The sequence below is a fragment of the Osmia lignaria genome, chromosome 14 (assembly GCF_051020975.1).
Source record: "Osmia lignaria lignaria isolate PbOS001 chromosome 14, iyOsmLign1, whole genome shotgun sequence".
Taxonomy (NCBI): domain Eukaryota; kingdom Metazoa; phylum Arthropoda; class Insecta; order Hymenoptera; family Megachilidae; genus Osmia; species Osmia lignaria.
The window spans coordinates 1,374,835-1,400,782 of NC_135045.1; the positions used below are offsets into that span (position 1 = coordinate 1,374,835).

Genomic DNA, 25,948 nt, shown 5'->3' on the forward strand with positions numbered 1-25,948 from the left:
CAGAAAATCATAATTAATAGTATTAATTCGAAGTTCTGATATAATTTATCTAGAATATTTATCATATTTCCCTCATTAATTGTTTAACGTATCAACACCTTCGGTTTTGCATAATTCAACAGCCCGCGACGTCGCGCTGTGTAAACGATCGTATAATAAATTACGAAGCTGTAATAATAAATTACGTTAGAGCGATAACAGGTGTTCGCGTGAAACGGCGAGACTCGCGCATTGCCCTCGCTTATCCGCTTCGGGTTTCGCGCGTAGACGATCGCGACTGACTTTTTCGAATGATCATTCGCGATCGATCGATTCGGATCGATCTTACCGTGGCACGAAACTGTAAAATACGCGAACGCCTGGCGTCTCGAAAGGTAGTCGAGCGTAAAATTTCTTGGTAGCGGATGGCAAAACCCGATCCATTTATCTAATATCTCGTCACGCGTGCTTGTACCTTCTTGTCCTGTGCATTAATTAGCCTAATCGCGGCACTACAATCGATACTTTGTTACCGGTTTACAGAATATTGGAACAGATCGAACGTGTAATTAACCTTGGAAAGAACAAAGAGGGAATTGATCGAGGGCACCATCATAAAATTATTTATTTTGATCGGTATTGAAATATTAGTGTAATTAATAATAAATATTGAATATGTATCCTCGGGTCCCGACCGAAAATTGATTCTCGAACAAAGCGCGACGAACTACAGCTGGGGTGTTCGATTTTACGAGCAACATCCGGACCGGTCTGTCCACTGCAACCGCAGAAGGATAAAGAAATAAAAAATGAAAGGAAATAATCCTACTATAGAAAATGGCGTATTACACGTCTTGCTGAACACTGTAGTCTTCCAAGCTGATAGCACCACCTTAAATCCTCCTTGCGGTTTCTCGTATCTGCGATACACGGGGTGACATCGGGCATTTCTTCGCTGTTCTCGGTATCACCGACTTCTTAATCTCGGACGTGACAAATTACACCGCTGGTGGCGAGGAACGCGTATATTTCTTTCTCCTATCCTTCTCCTCGCGCCGCTTTTATTTGCATCTTTCAGCCATTTCACGGCGAACGAGATTCGAAAAGCGTGGCTCGCGATGCTTGAAAAATATCCACGGATTATATCGGCTTGTTCCGGAGCTTTGTACGCTCTGTCAGACGTCAGGTAACTATTCGGGACATATCTTCCTTTGTACAACATTCTTTTCTTCTTATTTCTCCTACATGAAATTGTAGGTTTTTTAAATTTAAAAGTTACGTGTAATTGATAAATCCTGTGGGAATTTAAATGTCGACCGAGAAGGGCGGATCAGATTTTACGATTCACCCTTTGTTGGTTCGCGATCGAGGTATATCTACGCTCGTGTAGCACAGCTGAAATTCGAAGGAACGCACGAATCCGACGATAATTTATTCCGCGGCCGTAAACTTCGCGGCGGACAGTCTTCCTACGCTTGTTTCCTTTCGAGCCAAAAGTGTTAAGCAAACACGTATCCAGGGGGTCTTCTCTTCTCGCGCGTACATTCTCTCTTTTCTTCTTTTCCACCTCACCACGAGCACCTTTTCCCTTTTCTTTCACCTACGCTCCTGCTATCGCCTTGGCATCTCCGCGTTTTACCACCGCCAACATTTAACGCTTCTTCTTCTTTCACGAAAAGCAAGGTTTCTACAATTGATTGTTTTTCAAATGATATTATTTTGAAGTATTCGTATGATAACGGTTAGTTCTTCTTTGGGAGATAATCGGATACGAGCTCTAATTATCCGCGTGTCTAGCAATAATCAGTCCTCGGGATCGAAAGAAAATTCAAATTACTCGAAACCCGTAACGGAGGAGCCTTGTAGTTGGTCGCGTTTAAAGAAACTTCGATTGCCCGTAGCTGTAATTAATAGAACACGAGAAGGCCAGATACATCGTGGCTACCCCCGTCTTAGACTCGATTCCACTTGGAATTATCAAATTATCTAATCGAGGCTTGTTAACGCCGTGTTTCCTTGCCAGACTGATTTATCGAAGCCGCGGATACCGCGATCATAGCATCCTAAGTTTCACCAGGAATTCCTGGTGAAATTGCAGGAAAGAGAGAGTAGAACAAACAAGATGAATGAAACGGCAGGGATGCTAATCGGAGAATCGTAACTTCAATACCTGGTGCGACATTGGATCGACACATTTGTAATTTTATCATTTGTAATTTGAAAATTGAATGAGTGAAAAATAAGTAGCCTACACGTGTTAAAGTAATTAAAAATGAAAGTTTCAATTCTCGATGATCCTCTTAGTAAGACGTTCAGCCTGGAATCTGTCAATGAATGATGTAACATCCTCTCGGTGTCCCACTATCCGCACGTAACATTGAAAAATCCTGTCTGGATGGAGACTCTGTAAACGAGTTTCTTGTACCGACTGATTCATAGTACGCACAGTGTCATAAATTTGCATATGAAATCCTACTTAATCCCGGCGAGCGTGATGCGCGTTAACAAGCCTGATTAAAGAGGCAGATAAGCGAGGATCGAGTCAAGGTTGCACGGTGAATTCCGATAAATCGGAAATCGAACGTTCGACAAGGATAATCGGGCTTGTAGAAATTTCTTGTCCCTGTAAGAAGGGATTCCGGAAATCGGAATTTTCTGTCCAATCGCCAAATGGAATATAACGCATGCGAGTAGCGTATCGCGCTGTCCGTACGAGATAATCACGATGTATACCTACGGTGAAAAATAAAAGAGAAACTCGGGTAGGGAAGTGGAGTAAGAAAAGGAAGAAGAAGGAGAAGATCGCTCGATCCAATCTGTTGCACGCATGAATCGTTTCGAAGATCGTATGCATAATTACCGCTCCTCTTCCTTTCTGAAACCCTGTTTCCGTTCGTCCTATAGATTCCGCTTCCAAGTTCTCGCTCCGAGTTCTTGCAAAGAGTGAAACGCCATTCCTTTTAGAATAAAAATCGAATTAAAATACCATTTTCAATTAGTAAAAATGATTCGTCTTCTTTTAATTATTCAAATTTCAACTGATTCGCGATGGCGAGATTTCGTTTCGTTTCGTTAGAAGTTAGGCTAATGATGTCCCAGCTAGAGCAGCGATTTAATTAGTGTCCCACAAAAAGAACTCTGTCGTTTATTAATCAGATTCACCGTGACCATTGATAGATGGTCAGAATTTTTCATAAGCCAGCCGATCAATTAAAATTCCTTCCTCGTTTAATCGATCGACCTTACGAATCTAACATTCAATCATTCAGCTAATAATTAATTTCTCGATGAGGATTATAAACACTCGTACAGTGCGTTATTACGCTAATGAAACACGTTGCGTGTTCGAAGAGACTATTAACGTTTATCCTTTCGCGAGGGTAAATCGCTCCAATTTGCTACAATTGCGATCTGGTGAACGCCAAATATCAGGAATTAATAGCGCCACGAATGTTCATTAATATCCCATCAACGAAGTATCGAAAGAAGTAGCCTGTGTTTCCAAGATAGAAACAGTTTTGCCGAGAGTAGAAGGAAAGGTAACGAGAGCGGCTTTTATTTTTCCCCGATCGAAGTATGCGTTTTCATCGTGGCTCGTTCATTTTCCTCCGAGCAAGTAGACTGGGCGTGTAGCGGCAGCGAAACTTTTTTTACCACCGTTCTCATTCGACGAGGAAAAAGCAGAACGATCCCGACCGGATTGCCTCCAGAAAGCGTAACGACGCCGAGGACATCGTCACTTAGCACTCGTCTGGCCACGAAAGTACACGCGTTTCCCTCGTCCCGCTTCTCCTTACATCCGCTAATCGCCTCGTATTACGTTAATACGTGGCTCGCCCCGTTGTCTTTAACTTTACACGGATAAACGCGCGCAACGGTATAGAGAAATCAAGGATAATAACAGAGTTTCGAGTGCCAGGGCATCGTCAGACATTTAAGGGAACTCGGGGCTTACCTTGATGCGAGATCTACCCTCGGGGAAGTTACTTTCTTCCCTTCATTTCCAAGCGATGTAAAATGACAATTGTACGTTGCAAGTGTTTCTGAATAGATTACCCCCGAGCTTTTTTCTCGAGTCAGAGTCGCGTATTATAGAGAGATGAGAGGACACGCCTCACGCACACGCATTCTAGATCGTCGCGCGCTGTTGGCCGATCACACACTAATCGCGTGGCCTGACGAAAAAGAAAAATGAGACTTCGCGACAAAGCGCGACGGTACGAAGTCAGTGGGGACAGGGCGGAGCGTGCGAGGTTCTCCATTTTTCCCTGTGTCGTCCCGCTCGTCAACTTCTCATCTCTGCATAGTATGTACCTCCCTTGGTATAATTTGAAACTATGCATTTCGTGATTTCTTTCTTAATAAGTTTTCTCAGCTTTCAACGCTGATTCTTATCAGCAAAACCGAACGACTCTCCAATTTGCATAAACCGTGCATAGAGATTCCTAGAACCTCGCTCGACGTTATTCGCTCGATGAAATATCATCGCGTTTCTTCTATCTCGTTTGCGCGAGTAATCGAATCTTTGCCAGTCAAAACACGGACATTAACGCAGCGTGTAACGTAGGCGGTTCATTTGCGTCCATGTTAAGTTTACGCGGCTGTTAAAGTTAAATAGCGTGACTTTAATACAACCTCTAACGATTAGTCCCTTTTAGCATCGTCTCGAGGATATTATCGTTGTATCATCTTTTTCCTTCGATAACGAGGTGCGACTCGCGAAACGGAAGATTTCTCAGGAAAGATTTTCTATTATTAGAAAAATCGTCTGGGAAAGAAATTAAATTGGTCCCTCTCGGTAGGATCAAAAGCAACACCTCTGCGTTTCTTCCTTTTCCTATTCATTTATTTGTCGACAGCATTATTCAAAAGGTAGAAGGCCGAACAGTTGTAAAATATAGTCGGCAGGATGGTAGTTGGTTGGATCTCTGGCTTTAAAAACAAAGGTAGCCTTAAAGCGCTACCGAAGGTCGTATATCCTCCCCGTATTTCTTCCACGACGCTCATTAGGATCTGTCAGTACTTTCACGCCGATCGCATTCTCGATCGACCGGCTCTCCTGTGAGAACAGCGTGCTCGATTACTACGCCATATAACAATTATACAGCGCGGTTTCTCCTGGTCTCTGGGCGGGATCCCCCATAAGAACGCGATCGGATCGCTTGTCCCTGCACGCTTTCGCGTACGTTTTCCCATTTCCGAGAAATATCGCGTAGAAATGGTAATTTAACGAATCGACCATTAACCGCGGGAAGAAATAATCATTTTTTAATTATTTAAAAAGGGGTAGAATCGAGTGAGGCTGCGAACAGGGGGTGAACAGGAACTTCAATTTTTTCCGGGGCTCTAATTTTAATTATCAAGAATTTTCTCCAAATCCCAAAGGAACCAGTTCGCCCTTGACTGAGAAACACTGCGATACAACAGTGTAATTCATAGAAGGTATAGAAAACGTTTTACACACTTTTTCTGATCGTTCGAAAACGTGTCTCCATCGAATCGGATCGATGTTAGTCACCCAAGGTACACCCCGTACACGTGTAGGCGTGAATGTGGGCAGAAAATGGCGAGGGAACTGCGAATGGTTCTGTTGCCACCGTGATAGTACAAGCGCTACGTAAGGCTTATTATTTCACGGTTAAGTAGAAACGAGCAGGGCTTTTGATATTTATTTTCGTCGAATCCTATCGTTCCGTCCGACACACTCGGTTGATCGTAGAGCCGGTCGCCGCACCGGTGGATTCAGCGTAGCAGAGCTACGACGTTCGAGAGAAAAACTCGTCCGACGTCTGGTCTTGCAGGATTTTCAAGAAAACCAACCTCTGTACGCCCGATGGAACAGAGGCTGGAACGATCCCGTCGTTCGCGAGTACCATCGGTGACGTTAACGCGGCTCAATAAAACTGTAGGGGTCTGGTTGCGCTATGGAAGCTTGCACCGCGAATAATGCGTTATACTCGGGGATCGCGAGGTGGTCAATGGATCACGTTTTTAATTCTATCGCTTGGAATACACGAGGAATGGCTGAGGTGGAAGGGAGAAGGGACGAGGTTGAAACATGGACTAGAAAACGAGGGGATCGAGTCTCGTATCTTTCGTTGAAAATAACAACGTAGGCAAGAAATGGTACAAGATACTCTTACATAGCTTTCTCTCCTCGAGCTCGTAAACTGTTCTCAATTAAAATTTCCCGGAACCAATACTCGTGTCTCGGGACATTTCGATATTTCACCAGCATTAATAAACATCAACTTGGAGAGAATTTTTCGAACCGCAAACTTCTAGGCCCGTTATAAAAGGGTAAATTCGTTGATATCGAACAGGAAACTCTGTACAGGCCGGACCGTTCGAGGCGAACGATTACACACCGCGATTTACTCTCATTATTCGTAATTGGTCGCGAGAAGAGGGTTTGTGGTCATAGCGGACAGCGGTCTGGCGGCCATTGTTGCGAGGATCTTCTTGCATGCAGAACGTAACGCGGCAAACAAGGAAGCGGGGCCACGCTAGGATGCGGTTATTGTGGCCGGCTACCATGGGCTTTTGCATCGTTAGATTCTGAAAAAATCGCCGATCCCGCGTTATCTCACGATCATAATACACCGTGGTACCGTTAGAAAAACTGTTAATGATCCCCCGTACCGATCCTTGCATTAGGCTGTTCAATGACTGTTACGGCACGATGATGTAACGCGAACAACAGTCTAGTTAACGCGCTCGCTGCAGCGTCAATTTCAGTAATTGAGAGCCTAGCCTTCCCACTTAGTCACGGATCATTCCGATCTCTGTAATTTTAATGTTATTCAAAGTCTGCTTCTCTTCCTTTATTTTATTATTAGATTTTCTCCATTCAAACATCGACGATTCTCGTAGAATTTGATCGAGGATTCTGCTAAATAGTTATTCCACTTCCTGCTAGTTTATACCCTGGAATCGTAGGCGAGCGATAACAAGGAACTCGTCTTGTATTCTAGAAACTACATTAGCACATCGTGATGATAAAATATCTTAATGTTAGCAACCGTAAAGAACGAGATAACCGCTGTTCCGTGCAATACATTATGTCCCATGAGTTCGCGTTCGAAGTGCCATGCGAGTACGATTCTTCGTACACGTTTTGCCCTTAACAGCGCGCTTTGTACATCTTGTACCGACAATCACGCGCGCGTGTTGTACCTAGTACACCTTGCTGTCGATGTAAATTTACGCATTTCTCACTCACGCCCACGTGTCATCGCTATGCAAACGTTTGCGCGGTGATTTCCCTTTCGCCGAGCGATAAATTTCAAGCCGCGTCGTTTGTACCCCGGAGAACGCGTTAATGGTTAACATTCGCGAGGATTTCTCAGGGAGGATTCTTTTTTTTTTCTCTTCGACAAATTAATGTCTTAATCTCTCTAACGATTCCCGAAGCGTTTACGTTTAGCTAGCGATTTTCAATTAAAAGTATTTTACGAAATTTATTTTTACAAGTGTTTCGTTATTGCGGCAGTGTTTCTCTTCGAGAGAGCCTTTGAACGGATCGATTAGGTGGCGATAATTATGTTGAATGAAAATAATTGAAGGGAAGCTCAGAGAATTTGTCACGGGAATCAAGGGATTCGTCACGAGGCTGGTAAGCGTGGCTCTGATCTTCTTATACTTCGACTGTCGCAGTCCCACCTTCCCTTCGTATACCCGCGATCGAATCAGGCTTCCCTAGAGAAAATTGCGATATAAAGGAAGTAGACCATTTATCTTGGATATCATTCAACCGTTTTGTTTCGGCTCAATCGAGACTGAAGCTTGGACACGCCCACATTTAATGCACGCCTCGCTAATGTTTCGTTTGGGAATGGTGGAGTTAGGCATCGAGCTTGATACCGTATATGGAGCTGCATTTTTCATTCTGACTCTTTGAGAAAACGACCGTCATGCTTCAAAAGTCCGCTTCAAGTGTAAGCTGGCCGAGACAAATAATATGGCCGAGTCTGCGAATGCATCGCTCCGCCATACCGTAATTCCGTATGTAAATGTGTCTGTGAAACCGCGAGATTTTTCACAGCGAACGGTTCTTCCTTGATTACTGTGTTTCGTTTGAAACTGGTCCGTGTTTCTTAGACGATTCTAATGGTGTCTGGTCGATTCGTTGAAATTAAGAGATAACTGGTAATTACGAAAGGATTACGATAATTCCAAGATCTAATTATCTGTCGATGATTATCTTCGATTATTAGAAAATGAGTCATCAATGTCGGCTATTCAGAATATCGATGACATTAACGAAGCTGTGCTAATTACGCGAGTCACGTTCGCGACTAATCGTCTCTCCATTGTAATAGAAAATAGAGGTCTTCAACGATCTTTTGTCTACACTGTCTGATACACCTTTGCATTAGGGTAGCATTATCGAAACACGATATAAAATTGCGATTGAGAATCTGGTCAGGGTGATTACCACGAACTGGGCGCAATCTGTTAAAGGCGCGATAGCACAGGATGGTTTAATTGAATTTATCAGGGTGTCGTGTACAAGACCGTGTGTTTAGAAAACCATGCGTTTAGCTTGCCGAAGAGATTAATTGTAAACTTTTACCCGAGGATAAGATAGTAGCGTGGTGGCTACCTTTGAAGATCAAGCGAAATTACCTTGACAAATCACCCGGCAAGTTTTGTTCGAAGGCAACGGGTGATTTTACTTTGAAACATCGAATGCTTAATTTAATCGTTGTTCCGTTAAGAGATATCAGGCACACGATAGGATTTGGTAAATTATGTTCATTGAATCATTAGCATTTTAGAGTACTGGTGTTTTAAACGGTACTCGTTTCATTGGTTACATAATTGTTAAATTTCTTTTTTAAATTCAGAGGAAGGTGTGTAATATATTCTCTCTATACAAATATTTGTCATATAAAAATGATTAGAGAATAATTACTAAAGATAAAGTTAAAATAAAAAAAAAAAATCTTCAAAGAAAATTTCCAAGAGACCTCATGGGGTTCTGAATAAAACATAGGTGTTTCATGACCGTTTTATAGTACAATTATACGTATAACATACGATAAATAATAGAAACGTTGTCGTCGCGTTAACAAGCATCGTGCGGTGTTTTATGATTAGAATTGGTTCGTTTATTTGCCTGTTTTAATCGTCGAACCAAGTATACCCTATCGGCACTTGCCATTACGAGAATCGTACGATTCTTGCAAACTGTTGCAATGGTAAGTGCAGGAATGCAGAGGAATGCGTTTCAGAGTGGATCGGCGTGTTTCATTCGAAGGGGATGAGTAGATAATTGTCCGCTATTTCTTTCGGTCAGACTGAACCGACAACGGATTCCATTTGTAAACGTGCACTTTGGATAAAATCATTTTCCCAATTAACCACGGAATTACCTTGACGATGGGGAAAAATTCAGTAGGGAACGTGAAATCCGACGATGTCTTTATGGAGGAAAACATTGTGTTTGCAACAAATTGCTTGTTACCTCTTGGCTCAGACTTTCATTTTTCTCTATTATTAATTTTTATAATCTAAGGTCTATACAGTACGTGTTGTATCATCGGGATAAAAACAAAAATGGTACGCGAAAACAAACAGATAATTGACACGCGTACAGGATCAGCAATTGCTGGGTAAATTCTTCCTCATCCCTGGATGCGTTCAAGCGAGACTCGTTGCCAGGTTAAACGTTCTCCAAACATCTTTCGAAAGCAAAGTGTTTCCATTAGCACTAAACCTTAACATTTAATGCCAGCCCGGTCGTGTTCGTGTCGTGCGCTCGCTTCCAGGAACTCCAGATCCATTCTCACGGAGAGGAGAAAGGGAACAGAGATTCTGTTGGTACGTTCGTTTGTTGCTTTTGTTCTCTGCATGCTGGTACACGTGATAACGTGGCTATCAATATATTTTGCCCGGCACACGTGTGCCGGCCGAGTGTTTGCGACGTGCTCCCATATACGGCCGTCCCGAGGAACCACTCCCATAGGAGGAGCAATTAAACTGTCCATCGGGATTAACGGCACGGACGGTGGATTGCTATGCCTTCTATAGAAAAATTCTAACTTTTATTACGGGAAAAATTGATACAATTTGTTGGCCATCAGTCGTCGAATTACTTTGAAATACTTGATCGATTGAAATTTTAGGTAATCAAGGGATGAAAAATTATTTCAGATCCTTAGTTTAATTATATTTATAGAAAGTAAATATAATTAAATTTCGAATTTAAACTTTGAATTTTCTGCCTTATGATTACTATTAACTAATAGTCTTAGAAAATGTTATATTTTTCTAACATAAAATGTTACTTAGGAAAACAGTAGCAGTTAGAAATATTTCTTCCAAGTTACAGAAGTTGTTCTCCTGCTAGCCCTCGTTTGAATAAATACCATACAAGTAGTCGGAATGATTTTTCTTGTTTGCGTGGATAGGATGGTGATTTTTCATTTCGTTTTTCTCTCGTCGATGATCCTGGTCGATTCAGGACATCGATCACCGTCAATTCATCGCCGGCGTACAATTTATCCTCCTGTGAGTCGGAGATTATAGGAGTTGGGCGCCGCTCAGATTCTTCATCAGGATCGTTCTTTGATGTATGATTAGGGCTGCTCGTGCGCGTTCCTTCGTCTTTTAATGGCACTCGAAGACAATGCGGCTTTGCTTGCGATAAAATTATCCATGGTACACGTTTCACGCGTTTTTTCTTTCCCTCTTCCATTTAATTTCCTATAAATCTTTGTTTCTTCAAATTGATTACGCTACTTTCTTCGTATTTAAAATTGCCATGGGTGTGCGAGTACTCGAGTCGTAGATACTAAAAATAATCCACTACTCACGTTTCACTTTCAATTTTTTATTTAATTTTTCAACAATTTTTATTCTAATCGTTTATAAGCACGTCAGGTACTTAACGTGTTTTGCAATAAGTATTCACACCTCGGACATCGCTTCGCTGAAAATGTTTGCATTTTTTCTTTTATTTTAATGCAACAATTGTGCACCAGTCACGATATAAGTGAACATCCTGCCAGTTGTGATGACCTGTATCGAGGTTCGCCGTAGTTAACAATACGTGGCATCGATACCGGGATCTTGGCGAGTCATGAAGCGTAAGAAGTGGTAAGATGACATCAAAAGATCAGTTTAGAGGATGTTGTTGCTCCGTACTTTATTCAACTTGCGATCAGATTTGCCGGAACGTGTTCCTTTTAATCGGGGATGAAAATATACGACAAGGAATATCGGGGATATCGAGTGACATTTCAAAGGGTACGAAGTACAATGGTCCTAGTTGCCATTTCTTTGCCCATTAGAGAACTGTAAGATTTTTTTAAATGCATTGATCGTGACGGTAGAAGTAACCATTGATACAGCAAAAGATATTCAGAATTAATCTTTTTAATGTAATGCTTACATTTTGTATTCAAAAATTTAATTACTTTTTTATCTCGAGAAAATTGGTTTTAAATTAACAGAAGAATGGTAAACGAAATAACGAGATAAAAATTGGAGGACAAATGGACTTGTTAGACAGAGAGATGAGGGTAAAGATAAGTTAGTCTGCTAATTAAACGCTTGCTTGTATTTGTTGGTGGATGTAGATAATGAGATCAAGTATTCTCGCTAGTCATTGTTGGAATACAATGGATTTTCATGGGGACCCAGTCAGAGATGCGACCATTATGATAAACTTCATGATTACTTCTTTTATCTTCCAATTAGACAATCTATCATAATTGGTAGAGAAAAAAAATATCGATGTTCAATCGACGAATGTATAAAATTAAAATTTCCGGAAATGTAAATTGTTGCATAAATATGGAATAAATTGTGTGGTATCGAGGAATTGAACCTCGTATCCCACAATTTTAACGACGTCCCAGGACAATACTGTCCAGGAACAATAAGCTCGATACTGGTTCCACGTCTTCAGTGATCCTCTGTGAATTCTATGCCTTGCTCCTTTTTTCTTTACTCCCTGTGTCTCTGGCCGCGTATCGCCACTTGTTATCTGCTGTATACCTCTTGCAGTCTCATCGTTCTCGACGTTGTACAATTGGCATACAATAGTGCGTGTAGAATTAGAATCGACGATACGCCGCTTTGTACTCGTTAGGATTCGACTTACGAGTACTGAGACGAAGTAGTATCCCGTATCGATACTCGATGTTAGATCAATCGGGAGTAATCCGCGGTATACATGCTCGATTTCGATCGTCATTTCCCTGTTTTATGAGAAATTTCAGGGTTGGATTCTCGAATTCTTAATTTCTAAGGTTCTAAGGCTTTAAAATTCCAAATTCCTAAATTCTCAAACTATCAAATTCCAAATCCCCAAATTTTCAAATTCTAACACTCAACCCTGTTAATAAAATTAAGGGTCGTCCCTAAAAACAATCCTTCTTGCTCCAATTTTGTAGAAGCAATCTTCGAATCAACCTGTCGCTATCGGAAACAATTTTTCCAAATAATTACCCTCTAAAATATTTCCATTGAGGTATCATTTATCCGTCTTTACGGACAAGAAAGGGTGGTCCCCAGCACGATCTCGACAGAGTTGTCCGTTCACGAAGCAACCACATTATTCCCCATAGCCAGGTAATAATTAATAAAGACCTTGATATCTGGTAGCGTGGCATTAAGTCGTTAGATCCGGTGAAATCGATTGGAAATACTTGGAACGGCAATTTTGTTAAGCTGGTGCCGATAACGCCGATGCGAAACGTCGGCCAACGGTTGGCGAACAGAAACGATCATATTGCAACTCGAACCACCGTGATCTGTTCTCCACTGTGGTTTGCGATCATCGATATCGTGGTTAAAATAAATAGAGCGAAATCCTCGCGTTGATCCTTGGCACAGGACAACGAGCAACCTACGACAGTATCGATTAAGAGAAGTATCGTATGGTGTTTCGTTGCCGACTATGTCACGTCGATTGGCAACGTATCATTATCCTACGTCCTTTAAAGTATTCCATCGAGTTTGCGGCTGAACGAGCAATAAAATCAACCACCGTCTCTACGTTGTTGATAATTATTGCCCGTTTAGACCAGGACAGGGCGTAATTAAACCTTTCGTTACCGATCTTCTTGTCAGTTACTCGTAAATAGATTGCTGAAAGATCGTTTTTCTACATTTTTTTTTTTTCCTTTATAAATCTACAATAACCTTGTGAGTATCCATCGACGAGGAATTAAGCAACGAAAGGTTCAATTGGGAATTCATCGTGAGATAAGAGGGAACGTAGTCGTATCTCTTGTGGAATAAACGCGAACTCAATAAAGGACCGTACAACCGCAAATAATTCAGGTAGCGAGGGAGAGAGAGTCCATTGAAGCGTCTCGGTTGTATTCAAATTCGACGTTCACGAGCGTGACCGTGTCACGTAATCGATAGGTGAGCACCGCTACCGGACAGGGTGCGTCGTCCTTTTAAGTCCGGACGTAATCTTGCCCGAGCACGTCAGTCATTCTCTCTGCGTTATCTCGCTCGCATCTCGTTGACTCTATTTTCCGTTTAACCCTGGAACAGAAGCGTGTTTCAACGCGTGTTGCACACCTGCCTATTAAATTCGCCGAGTTTCACAACCACGGACGGTTAACGCTCCTCGTCGGAAGTTCGACCTCGTTTCGTGTGTTCACCTGTTGATTACGGATAAAGAGAATTTCTTGCAAGAGTTTCGTGTACAGTTGGCTGCGTTTACATGTGGACGATCGTAGTCGCGCATTGTGGATATTAGGGGCGGCTCGTGTATTTAAAAATAGCGAGTAAACATTATTTCTATGATATTAATATTAAAAGTGATTTAGAAATAAAATTGGTGGTCCGCCACAGATCTATATATACGGGGCCTCTTTCCCCACTCCGTCAGTCCCTTACGGACCGCCGAAGGGATGACACGGGGGCTCGGTAGAAGGGAAGCCTACTTTGATCGTGAGTGTACCCTGCACCATTATCAATTCTTTCCCTTTTCGTCTATTTCATTCTATCGCGAAAGGGTTAACAAAATGAGACTGCAGAGGCGCGCCATGCAAATATGTTACAAATGGTGCCTATCCTAAGGGGAAGGGCACATTTGAAATGCCAGGTTCGTATCTAGGCTCGTGGATCGGTTTTGACTGAATACCTCATTAGAGCGGGACACCGGTTCTCGGTAAAACATCGTTAGGCGTATCCTACGTGTTCGCTTCGTCTACTCTGAACGTTTTACTTTCCCTCCGTTGAAATTCCGTCACGGCTCCTTTTGCCAGCCGGCCCGTTTAAGGGAAATAAACGCGTACGCTTGTCCGATCTGGTAAAAACGCGTCGGAGCTGACTTCTTCGACGCGAACCGTTGACTAGACGGATACGTACGAAATGGATTGGTCACGAATTTCCATCCGTGATTCTATTTTTCGACCGTGAAGCTGAGCTCCGAGTAATCTTTCTTTTTCTCCTCGTAAAACGAAGGTTTTACAAAGGGGTTGCTTTTTATCTCGTTCAGAAGCAAAGTCACGTTGTTTGGTTAACTACAAGTGTTTTCATTCGAATCCGAATACCGGATGTTGTTTCAGTGATCAGGAAGTTTTTAAATTCGTTCGACGATATCGAACGTGGTCGTAGTAAATAAATATTGTGATTACCAGCCAGGTTCTTCTAGGTTGTTTCCTTCGGTCACAATAGGGAATAGTTATTTCTTATGGATGAATGCTAGTAGAACCGGTTTCAGATCGGTTGGAAACCTTCAGAGTTGAACAATCGAAATTATATCGGGTTGTAACTTACAAGCGAACATTTTTAATTAATTGCAAATCAAAATTAATATCGTATCTCTCGAATTGATGATCTCCGGGCAAATTAATGTATCAACTCGCAGACAGATTTGACAGGACGATGAAAAAGTGTTGATGATTAGTGTGTCGTTTTTTGTCGGTGGTAAGACACGGGTCATCGTGCGGGCGTCAAGTTGATTTCTCAGTCGAGCCAGAATGGACATTTAATTGAACGCTTTGTTCCTGTGACTTTTTGCCGGTGGCAAGTCAATTCTCGCGGTCCAGCGATCGCGGAAGGAATGTCCGGTCGAGTCTGTCGTCCAACGGAGACGGATAACGCGATCCCGGGGAGACATTCTTATCTCGCGAGATCTCTAATTAAAAGATTTCTCATTGCCGCCTTCGCTCGAGGACAAGGAGGATGGCGGTATGCCAACGACGAATACCTTTAAGCCCTTAATCGACGCCGATTCCTCTTATACCGTGGTAATTAGCGATGCAAATGCGGTACGGCAATAGCCGCGGGTATTATTGAAAATTCAAAGATCCACAGTTTGCTAAATTGAATTACATACGTTGAAAGTTACGGGTAACTCAACGTCGAACAACTTGAAAGCTATTCGAAGTCAATTAGTCGGCGCAGCCCACTTCCTTGTTCACCGATGATCATCGAGATGTTGTTTTTGTAATTAACATCGAGAAGTAAAATTAATTACCTTTCGAAAGATTTCAATAAATTATATCACCCTTTTTATTTGGATTATTTGAAAGTTTATCAAACTAGATCGTAAGTCATCGAATGATTTCGATTGGTGTAAAACACCCATTTGCAAGGAGTTGCTAATGGGTTCGAGAAGGAATTTAAAGATGGTAAAATTCCACTGATAAATTTTCACTTTGCATTCTTTTTATTTCAACGTACCAGTTATCAAATGGCTTAAACGGTTACGCGTGTTTGCTTTATTCGCCGATGGTAAATTAATAATGGGCGCTGGAAACGGCAGCATTATCTAAATCATAATTTGCCACGCTCGTTGATACGATTTCAATTTATAGTATCTCAGAGCGTAATCGTTTTACGAGCGGCGCCGAGAGGAACACGTTTGCATTCCGAATTCGTTTAATTAGAACAACATCTTCTCGAGATTAGCGGTAAAGCGGTTTATTCATGGAAACAGGGTCAGAGATGCCACGAACCAGGCCCGAAATACTGTTGGATATGTACGGGCACGCAGAAGGAGGGATTTCTCGCGCGTACGTGATGTAAGTTCACTGTAATTAAGAATACTCCTTGATTGGTAATCGCGAAGAGAAATCGCGCGTTGATTGCTAGCTTTCGGTGAAAACCTTGGCGCATTACTTAATAGTGGGAATGATTAGGAAAATTCGCGGAAGAAAAATGTTAAACGTATCTGTTGATGCAATTCTTTGCGAAAAGGTTGTTATTTTTATTTATTTATTTGATGATTTTAGTATCATAAATTATAGACACGAAACTTCGTTTACTTCTCTCGTTAACGATTCTCATTCCTGGAATGAAATTAAATTTTTCACTTGCAAAAACAGCAACGAAATAAGTACTTTCAAGAAGGATGAAACACTGGTGCGTAATTTACACCGAATACATTGTATCGTTATACGGAATCGATTAATGCCTGTTGCGAATTGCATGCAAATAGATACCGGACAGAGTTTCCAATATGAAAATGAAACAGTTTGAAAGTTTCAGCAGGTGATTCGGGATCGGTACAAGGAATGATAATTTTCCGTTGCGTTCACGACTGTTTCCCTGTGTAATTATTGTCGAACGACAAGCGAGCCAAGAAAGTATATGCTTTATGATCTTGTCTTTCGTGCAACTACCTCTGATTACGGGTACATCGGTCGATCGTTTGCGGTCGTGATTCAAGGCTTCTTGCTTCGATCGCTAATAAACCGTGGCTTTTCCGGTATTTCTGCTTCGATCATGGATAGATTGAATGTTTATCCGGTTGAACAGGATTACAATGAAAGTTTTGTTAATCGGTATCGTTGGAAATGTTTCTTTGAAAACTTTGCCACCGATCGTGTAGGATTGTGTATTTGATTCTTTCTCTTGTTTAAATAAGAATTTATTTTTTAAAAATTGTGGTAATTTCAAATTGATGGAAGAACTGGAAAATATTAGAATTCCATGTGAATGTAATTAGTGAAGAAATTATCCTTTTTATCAAGATTTTATTTTGTCAAGTCTCAAGAGTGGATAGAAGAAAATTTCTCATGAGCTAGCCAATACGTACACACAGTAATTAAAGCCCTTGAAGGTATAATTGGAAAAAAGGATATTTTATGAGCCTGCTTTCGATGGCTTTCGCTCTTGGCATCCTCCATAGCATCGTGGTTGCTGTTCGATTTTCTCATCGAGACGGATATAATATGATGATCTTGTTCATAAAATCAGAGAATATATAAGTAACGTTATTTTTCGAATCACTATAATTCAACTTCAAGCCTACCAATTTTCAAGTCTATAAATTTTACAAAAATGCAAATTTTTAATTTGAAGTTTATAAAAATTGAGTATTTAGACGGGTAAATAATCTGTAAAGTTATCAAATAATTAGCAATAGGTTCAGAATATTTTAACTAAAAATCATTATTAATAAATATTTTTTCCGTTTAGTTTACCAGAATATTTTGATGAATAAGTTTATATTGGAAGATGAGTAAACAAAGATAAATAATAATAGGTTAGCGCTTTTTAATTCTATTTTAATCGAGCTCGGATCGCGTCTCGGAAACTGGTGCCATATATTAAATCATCGACTTTTTCTTCTTAAGTTATTAACGTGTGTTGTTGAATACGGTGATTGCTTCGGTGAAAGACGTTCCTCCTTCATTGATCACGATGACGTAGGATGGGTAAGCGATAATTAAATCGCCTCCGGATCAGGAGAATGTCCTTGCAAGAAAGACTTGTTAGTTGCATATGCTTCTTCTTCCTGTACAATTTCTAATTGAACATAAACGAATAATTAGAAGTTTTTCTCATATGATATCATTTCATCACGAGCACGAGATCACTTTTTATTATCCATTCTTTTAAGTATACATATTGCAAATCATGGTTATAAACAATTTTCAAAATGAGCACCATTGTAAAACCAAAAGACTTTAATTAAGAAAAATACCATATGGAGTTATCAAATCGATGCGATGTCTCAAATGTTTTTCGACGAAGCCTGATTGATTGATCACCAATTATTGGATCAACTGTTAGAAACTATAGGTACGTAAGAAATTTAATTAGACGATGCAGGAGTGACAATTGGAAGGACACAAGCATTGGTGGATTTTAATTTATTTTCATTGTAAGAGAGCCGTCTGACTGATCGATACGAGATTTTCTTTGACTAGTAGGCAATGCATTTAGCACAGTTGAGTTGTTAAAGAGAAACCTTGCATCATTAATCAAAGTCTGTTGAAAATTTCACGTTGTATAGAGAGGCACCTGCGCGCATCCGCGTACACGTGTGTCTACGAGACATTTCATTTTAATTTACGATCAACGATGCTTGTGAATTCGATGTTCCGCATTCTAATAAGTTGACTTAGCTAGTTATCATCGACTTGGGTGAGTTGAGACATTATTATTAAAAACTATGATAGTGAATTCTAATAAGTTGGCTCGTCTAAGTTTTAATTCAACTATAAGTGTCTACTTCTCAAAATTCGTTATTATAGTTCTCGATAATAACCTTGCGTTTGAAATGGATGATTAAAAGGCCATGAAAATCTATAATTCATCGGGAAGCAATTATAATTTATACGGATGAATAGAAACCCTCCCATGTGATTCTTCGAAGTGGCATATCTTCGACACGGTTCAAAGAAGCCCACACCTCCAGCCAAATTAATATTACACGCGAGATCACATTCATAATCCCTGCAGCCAGATCTTCATTACAAGGGCGGAAAGGGAGTGACAACGAAGAAAAGGACGCGTATCCTCTGTAAAGGGAACAATGATACACGGTGCCATTGTTTCGGAGACAATGGATGCGATGGCTTCGTGAGTTGAAAAAATAAAAAAGAATATGCTCGTCCACGAGGATCATCACTTCTATGTTTACGTGAATATTAAACGACCCCACGAAAATATTTCAATTTTCCTAAACGGATACCTCGGGATAGGAGTTCGCGAATCAGGTTTCCTTTGAAAAATAATTTTCAAAATAGGAATTTCCCTCCTTTTTAAATATAGGTCTATATATAGGGGATCCTCTCCCCAACATTGTCATTTTTCCCGGGGAAGCCTAAGGGGAAGGACGATTTCCCAGTTTCCTGGGAAACCTGATTTAAACGCGGGTATACATATTATGAGTCTTCATCGATTGATAAATGACTCACGATAAAGTAGACTTAGGTATATTTTATCTATCTTCGTAGTTACAAGAATCAGTCAACAAGTCGATATCGTTCTTTTGCCGATCTCGAGCTTATAATAAAATATGCTCCGAATGATGTCGGAACCAGGTATAATCAACGACTTTTCTTCGGGGTACCGACGCATTCCTTGATAGTATAAGTAACAGGAAGTGTCTTCGTTATCCTTCCCCTTCTAATCCGTTGCGAATCGGTTCTTTGGCCATTAAACAGAAACGAGCGCATCTAAGAAACTCTTGATCGCTCCAGGTGTATGACGTACTTACTTTAAACTGTTGTTGTCTCATTAAATTAAATTAAAAAAAAAAAAAGAACACTTAATCGGTGCGAGTTTATGGCTGTTATTTTATAATATATAAAGAAATTAGAATTTATCATTCTTGTGATGCATTCTCTACATTTGTTTTCCATGGAATTTCAATCGTTTTATTTCATGTTACGTAATCATGCGAAAGAAAGTGCGAGTGATATTTTTTTTTATTGATATCTAATGTGATCTTGAATTCACTGATATGCGTTTCTCCTTCCTCTTTCCTATAGAACACCATAGACGTAACCGGTTGACATCCGGCGGAAACTTGGATCGTGGATTAACTTTTACACGTTTCTCGTGTGACTTTTATTCTTAAATACAATACGATATAAAATACAAATTAATAAATGGTATTCATAAATCTTTTGCAAACAATCGTAAAAGTATAAATTATTTTATTTTTTAAAATTCCTCAATTACAATTTGTATTTATACTTAAAGATATTTAAATTTTATATTCTTTTTCTTGTTCGTCTTGATGTTTTATTTATTCGAAAAGAAATCGTCGCTGAGAGATAGGACGAGGGTATAAATTAGAGAAATGAAATTCTCGTCGAATAGAACGATTTCATTTGGAAAGAAACTCGTGATACCGGGATATCTGACGTGGTAATCTGCAAGTACAGCACGAAAAGCATCGAGGTTCAAACGAATTCCGCTAATGACCGTCCATTTCCTTTTCTTTTACAGATGCCTGGCTGGAATGGCAGAAAAGTTGCGCGAGGCGGCCGCACGTGGGGACGTTGCACGAGTTGCGCGTCTCCTTGACGAAGATATTAAACCATTACCGGATGAGGTGAGTCCATTTCCGTTTTATACATATATATGCACCCCATTGACACGCCTTCTTCATTAGCATTTCTGAATAGCATCTGTATAAAAGAAGTAAAAAATTTTACGATTACTTTATTATTCTTGAATTTTTATTTAATTTTAAAATATCATACTTATATTAAAACAAATTTTACATCAGATTCAGAAAAATTTATATTTGAGAACAATCTTTTTCAAGAAAGTTATCGCCATTTTTTATAATCTTAATTAAGGCTAATGAAGTCAGAGATTCATTAAACGCGAGGCTGATTAGGTGACCGCGAAGGTGGTATATTAATTAGGTTACATATTTGCATGTCCTTTGTGACGGTCGCCGAGGGTGAGGATGCAGATAAACGTGTTCAGTAGACATTTGTCAAAACGTTATTTTGTAGGCTGCGAGGCAACACGGTCGATTATCTATGCATTCGTTACAATTACTTCCTCCTTAATTGCACCGGTCAAATTAATCGTCGACTTTTTTCCTTTCGCCCCCCGGCGAACTTGTAAATAAAATGTATTCCAAGGAGATATATTGATCGTGAAATGCACGAGATAATTGAAATTATGAATACAGATTTTGCAATTATTATAGCATGGGAATTCTTATATTTGCCCTTAGGAAAATATTCCAAATACATATTTCATATTCTAAATTATCAATCAGATAAATCATCACCTCTAGATCGTATCCTTTCTAAACGAAGAAACTTACCAATCCTACGATCCCACAATTTAATCTAAATAAAATTTATGTTACCCATAAGTTTCCTTCGTTTGATTCATATTCACAACAATTTGCTACTTGATATATCGCGTTTCTTGCATCCAGCCTGCGTGGCTAAGATATACTTCTTCATTAATAGGCCAAGTTAGTTCGTTCTATTACTCGAGGCGAGCTTACAGGAAATTCTAACGTAAGTTAGCAACGTGTCAAAATGATATATCCTGTCATTTATTAATTTTCTGTAATGTATGTGCTCGATATACGACAAGAAAAGTCAGGTATTCACCTTAAGTGGTTGTTCAACTTTTTCTCTACTTATTTTCATATAATTACCCGGCTGGTTAAGGATGATTATAGTAATACACTAATTTATGTTAAAACAAGATGAAAGATACTTTGTAAGCATAAAAATTGGTAAAAGGAGGACGGATTAGGGGTTCGAGGAATAAGGTCGTGGGCTCAGTTTTGTTGCTCGAATCTCTGTTCAGCTAATTAAGGGTCGTCCGATCGTTGCAGCTAATTCGACGAGGGAAACGCGTGTATTACATACTGAAATACGGCTATCAATTAATTACGTCGCTAATTAATCCTCCGGTGAATCATTGCGTACGGTGTGAGTACTTCAAGGAATCTAATTTACCCGACACTTTCACACCTCGCGCCTTTCCCTTTTCATGGAAATGCTAATTATGAAAGAGAAGGCAAAGATAATTGGTTCGATATTCGTGTTACAGAATGGTAGAGGACCACTTTTGTTGGCAGCTGCGGCTGGTCATCTGGATGTATGCGAAACGTTGCTTCTTCGGGACATCGACGTCAACGCTGCGGACAATGTAAGTCGATATTAATGAACTTTTTATAAATTTTTTATTTAATTACCATCTACATAAGGCAGCGTTAAAAAGTTTTATTTTTCAAATATCGCTAGTTGAACGCAGACAAGTAGAGAAAATTAAATGTTGAAAAATTTGAAATAATAAAATAAATAAGGAGCGATAATTGCACGGTGGCAAAGGGATCGAAAAGCGAAGCAAGTAAATCCTGAAGTGGCGAATAACTTGAAATCGGGTAATAATTTACGAGCATTGGTGGGTTGTTCTTCTCGTCAGCCCTGCAATATATCAATATACCAGCTAATGAAGGGTGCACGTATAATTACTGTATAATTGCAGGCTTACGCTGACGGTAGAACATTGCTCCACTCTTCCGTTTGTATTTTGTTCATCTCTTTGAAACACGCGAGCAAAGCACTTGTCAATAATATCGGTACTAACTTGACGACTTGATTCACAGAGAGAGTCATTAAAAAAATTATGCCATTTCTTTCAAAAATTTTCATATATGTTTATTATCAATAAATTGACAAATTGAGTCAATTTTTTTTTCGATAACACAATTAGCAAATTTTCATGATAAATGATTAACTTTCTTTGTCGATAAAAAAGAATCATTCTTTTGTATGATATTTCCTATTGGGTAATGACAATGATTCATTGAAAAATATATGGTGGAGGCAATCGGGATCATCTTCGTTATCTCGCTGGAAGATCCGGCTAGGCTTTAGTGCAGATACAATGCATCCATTGCCGCGGTGACTGACGGCCAATCTTCTCCCTCTTGGCTGCAGAACACGTTTGGCTAGATCTTGCCAGCAAGGGGTATCCCAAGGTGGCTGTATTTAGAGTCCGTATACTCGCCGCTGGTGGCCATGGGATATTCCTACTAAATTCCCGTGAATATCTTCTTGCTTTACCTTATACACCGAGACACCGATCACTTTCTTCTCCTTTTGCTTCTATTGTTGCCTTATAAAAGGGCCGAGGGTGCAATTTATGTTCAGATTAATAACACAAGGATACATATACATTTCGGAAGATTTCTTAGCTGTTTTCTGTACACTTGTAATTAGATGTCCAAATTAATTCGATGCCTTTCTAATTATTATAATGAAAGATTTTGAAATACATCATTCGAATTGGAAATAAATTTCTTTGTTCTCTGGCGACAATAGAGGAATATGGTAATGAAGGAAACGGGCATATCCTCGATCGAAAGGTTAATTGGTTTCGTGAAACGGTTAAAGAACGGATCTCCAGTCTGTTGGAGTTGTATTTTTTTTTTTGTTTTTTTTTTTTGTCATGGTGAACAGTATCGATGGATAGTGGCGAGCGTTGTGTACACGTACCTTTTGTCTGCATAAGGCAATCCGAGTAGCAGCAATGCTACACAGAATGCTGCCTCGGTATCTGCAAATGAAAGTTTGATATTTATTGGTGACCGATCGCAGAAATGTACAGCGGTCCCTGTCTATGCCCTTTTCGAACCGGTACCCACGTGCGCTCCCCAGGATTATGGAAACGCGCGTTTCCACAGAAGCTCGAACGAGTTTTTTTTCCCCTCGCAGAAAAATGAAGTGCGAGCTTTCCATTGTCAGTTTTCAGGGAGACTCGGTATTTCTCTCGCAACCAGACCATTTTCATTCATACGATCATTGAAATTTATTATCCAAGATAAAATACAGATTTCCGATCTTTCGAATGTTTGATTTTGTTGCAAATTAGCGTAACGAAAAAAGCGGAATATTTAAGGCTGTTGGTTGCGAGAGAATTTTGCAAGCAATCGAGGCTGCACCGCAGGCAAACTGGCACGGTAAAGGAAATATAAAAGGGGGGATGTTTGAATGGCATTTACAGCCATGAAATTTACGACGATTTACCGGTATTCCTGTTTTGCTTTTATTTCGATCGCATAGCCACGTTGCTGCTTTCGTCTGATATTCGCGATGGATCCATGCTGTACTTCTGAATCGGTATACTCTTCTCGCTCGACTGATTTACGAGGGAATACTCGGAGTGGCAATTTAGAGGACTAGATATCCGTCGGAATTTTTAATATTAAAAAAAATTATCAACGCGTTTTAGTTTTTATTAAATTATTTGGATTTCTTTACCTCGGGGTCGTTATTTTTCTCTAGCAAATTGTTACGAGAATTTTTGTCCACGCGTTTCGAAACATCCTGTATATCCCAGGGAGTCGAATTCGTTTAGCCTCGTAACTCTTTCGGATATCTCAGGCAAACCGGACCGGATCGAAAATCCGACGTACCGTTGAATAAATCCGATAAATTTCGACACGGCCTAGACTAGTCGGTGATTTTAGATAAACTACATACCTGTGCCCGTTCTTCAAAGATTTTCTTCGGTGATTCCTTCGTTTCGTTCGTCCGGACAAGATTTATAATACGAAACTTATGGGTGCCGGGTTTCCGAAAGACTACGCCGCAAGGAATTTGGCACACGTTATTCTTTCTGCATTGTGTAGCAGAGAGTATCCTGAAAGGTCTATAATTACGAGAGGCCTGAAAATAGCTTTTCAGAGGAACATAGGCGTTCGTTCAGCCGTGATGTTCGTTTTTTCGTGCCGGATTTCGGTTGGGTGCCCTCTGTCAGCCATCTTTCAAGGGTTCCCTCAGCCGAAAAAGCGATTATCATACGTCCTTGGGGGATTTTTTTAACACGATCGTAGATTAGACGAAATTGAACGGGACGATTAATTGATACCGCTTTGAAGTTTGATCGGTACTCGATGAAGGATACCAGAGAATGATTTTGTTTTTTAAATTGAAAAATGAAAAATGGAAAAGGGAAATTTATTAATTGTCTATTAATTACCTATTAAAAAATTTACCCTCTATTTTATAGTCACATTTTCCTTCGCCAGTTTCATTTTGAAGAGTAATTCATTTTCATTTTCCTGCGAAGGTGCAATCAGTATTCATTGAAATTTCAAAACGCATGCGATGCGCTTAAAATGCATCTTTGTTTAAATTCAAATGAACGGTGTTCTACCCCATTGTAAGAGAGTAAGCATGCATTAGAGGGCTCGGAACAGGTAAAATTCCGCAGATCGATGCACCAGCCCCAGGTGTTCTAAGGACGAAAAAGGAACGCGACCACGGTAGTTTACGATGTTTTTACGTGTCGAGTGAGATTTAATTTACCAAACTACGTGACTTCGATCCCATATTTTTGTCCGCGATATCTCGTTTATTTGGCCGTCTGCTTGTGTTTCGTTGTCCCCTGTTCGCTCCCTAAAAAGCAGAGTACGAATGGCTAGTCACGATACCTGTACGATTCCTCCGGGGTTATTAAATATTTGATTTGACGCAAGAAGTAATGGAAGATGAGTCGAAGTACCATTGGTTGATCGACCATTTCAGGGACATAAATTTCTTTCAGTTTGAATGACAATAACATGCGAAAAGGATGAAGATTTTCTGACGGCTATTATCGTAAAATTTAATAAATATAAATATTAATCAATTTATGCCGAAGTTATTTAGACGTAACTTACAACTTTTCAATTTTTCTTCGTTCCTTACCTACTGTTTCAATCTGACCAAGTCAAAGATACTATTACACGTCCAGACTCTTCTTCTGTCGACAGACTGACAAACGACTTTTCACCTTCGTTCTCCTAAGTGGAAAACTATATTTAAACGTGTCGAGCGTACACCGTGTCGTACGTTCATCCATCTAGCAGCGCATAAAATCGTTGTGCACGAAGCGAGTTATATAACGGTGTTTCTTTCGTGGCAATAAAACGGATAGGAAGCATCTTCTCGTACTTTCTCCGTAATTATACAACCACGATAAAACGAATAATCCGGGAATCGTCGAGGATAGGCCAGTAGCTGTTGCAGCATCATAAGGAACCGGTGTTCGACACGTTACGCGATGTTACACACGATTTTTCCATTATTTTTCCTTGTTGACCCGCGTCGAATATCAATCAATCGATGCGGGGATCGAAAATCCAATTACTATACTTGTTGCAATTAATCATACGCAAATAATCCTATATTATTAACTGAATTGCTAAATCAATGGCGTGTATCGCCTGTTGATTCATCTTTTCGTGTTTTACTGCATTTTTTCACGTTCTGTCGAGTTA

At 40.1% G+C, this 25,948-nt stretch overlaps 1 protein-coding gene across 9 annotated transcripts in view; it reads left to right on the forward strand.

The window, feature by feature from the left end:
- dgo (ankyrin repeat domain containing protein 6 diego) overlaps window positions 1–25,948 on the forward strand; it is an 82,783-nt gene that overhangs the window by 5,304 nt on the left and 51,531 nt on the right. For 8 of the 9 annotated variants that reach the window (XM_034335460.2, XM_034335461.2, XM_034335467.2 and 5 more), the window contains 2 exons: window positions 20,146–20,251; window positions 21,730–21,828. In XM_034335460.2, coding sequence (XP_034191351.1) covers window positions 20,159–20,251; window positions 21,730–21,828 — 192 coding nt within the window. In that variant the 5' untranslated portion in view covers window positions 20,146–20,158. Of the gene's footprint in view, window positions 1–20,005; window positions 20,065–20,145; window positions 20,252–21,729; window positions 21,829–25,948 lie in introns of those variants that run through there. The other variant, XM_034335470.2, reaches the window with a different exon arrangement.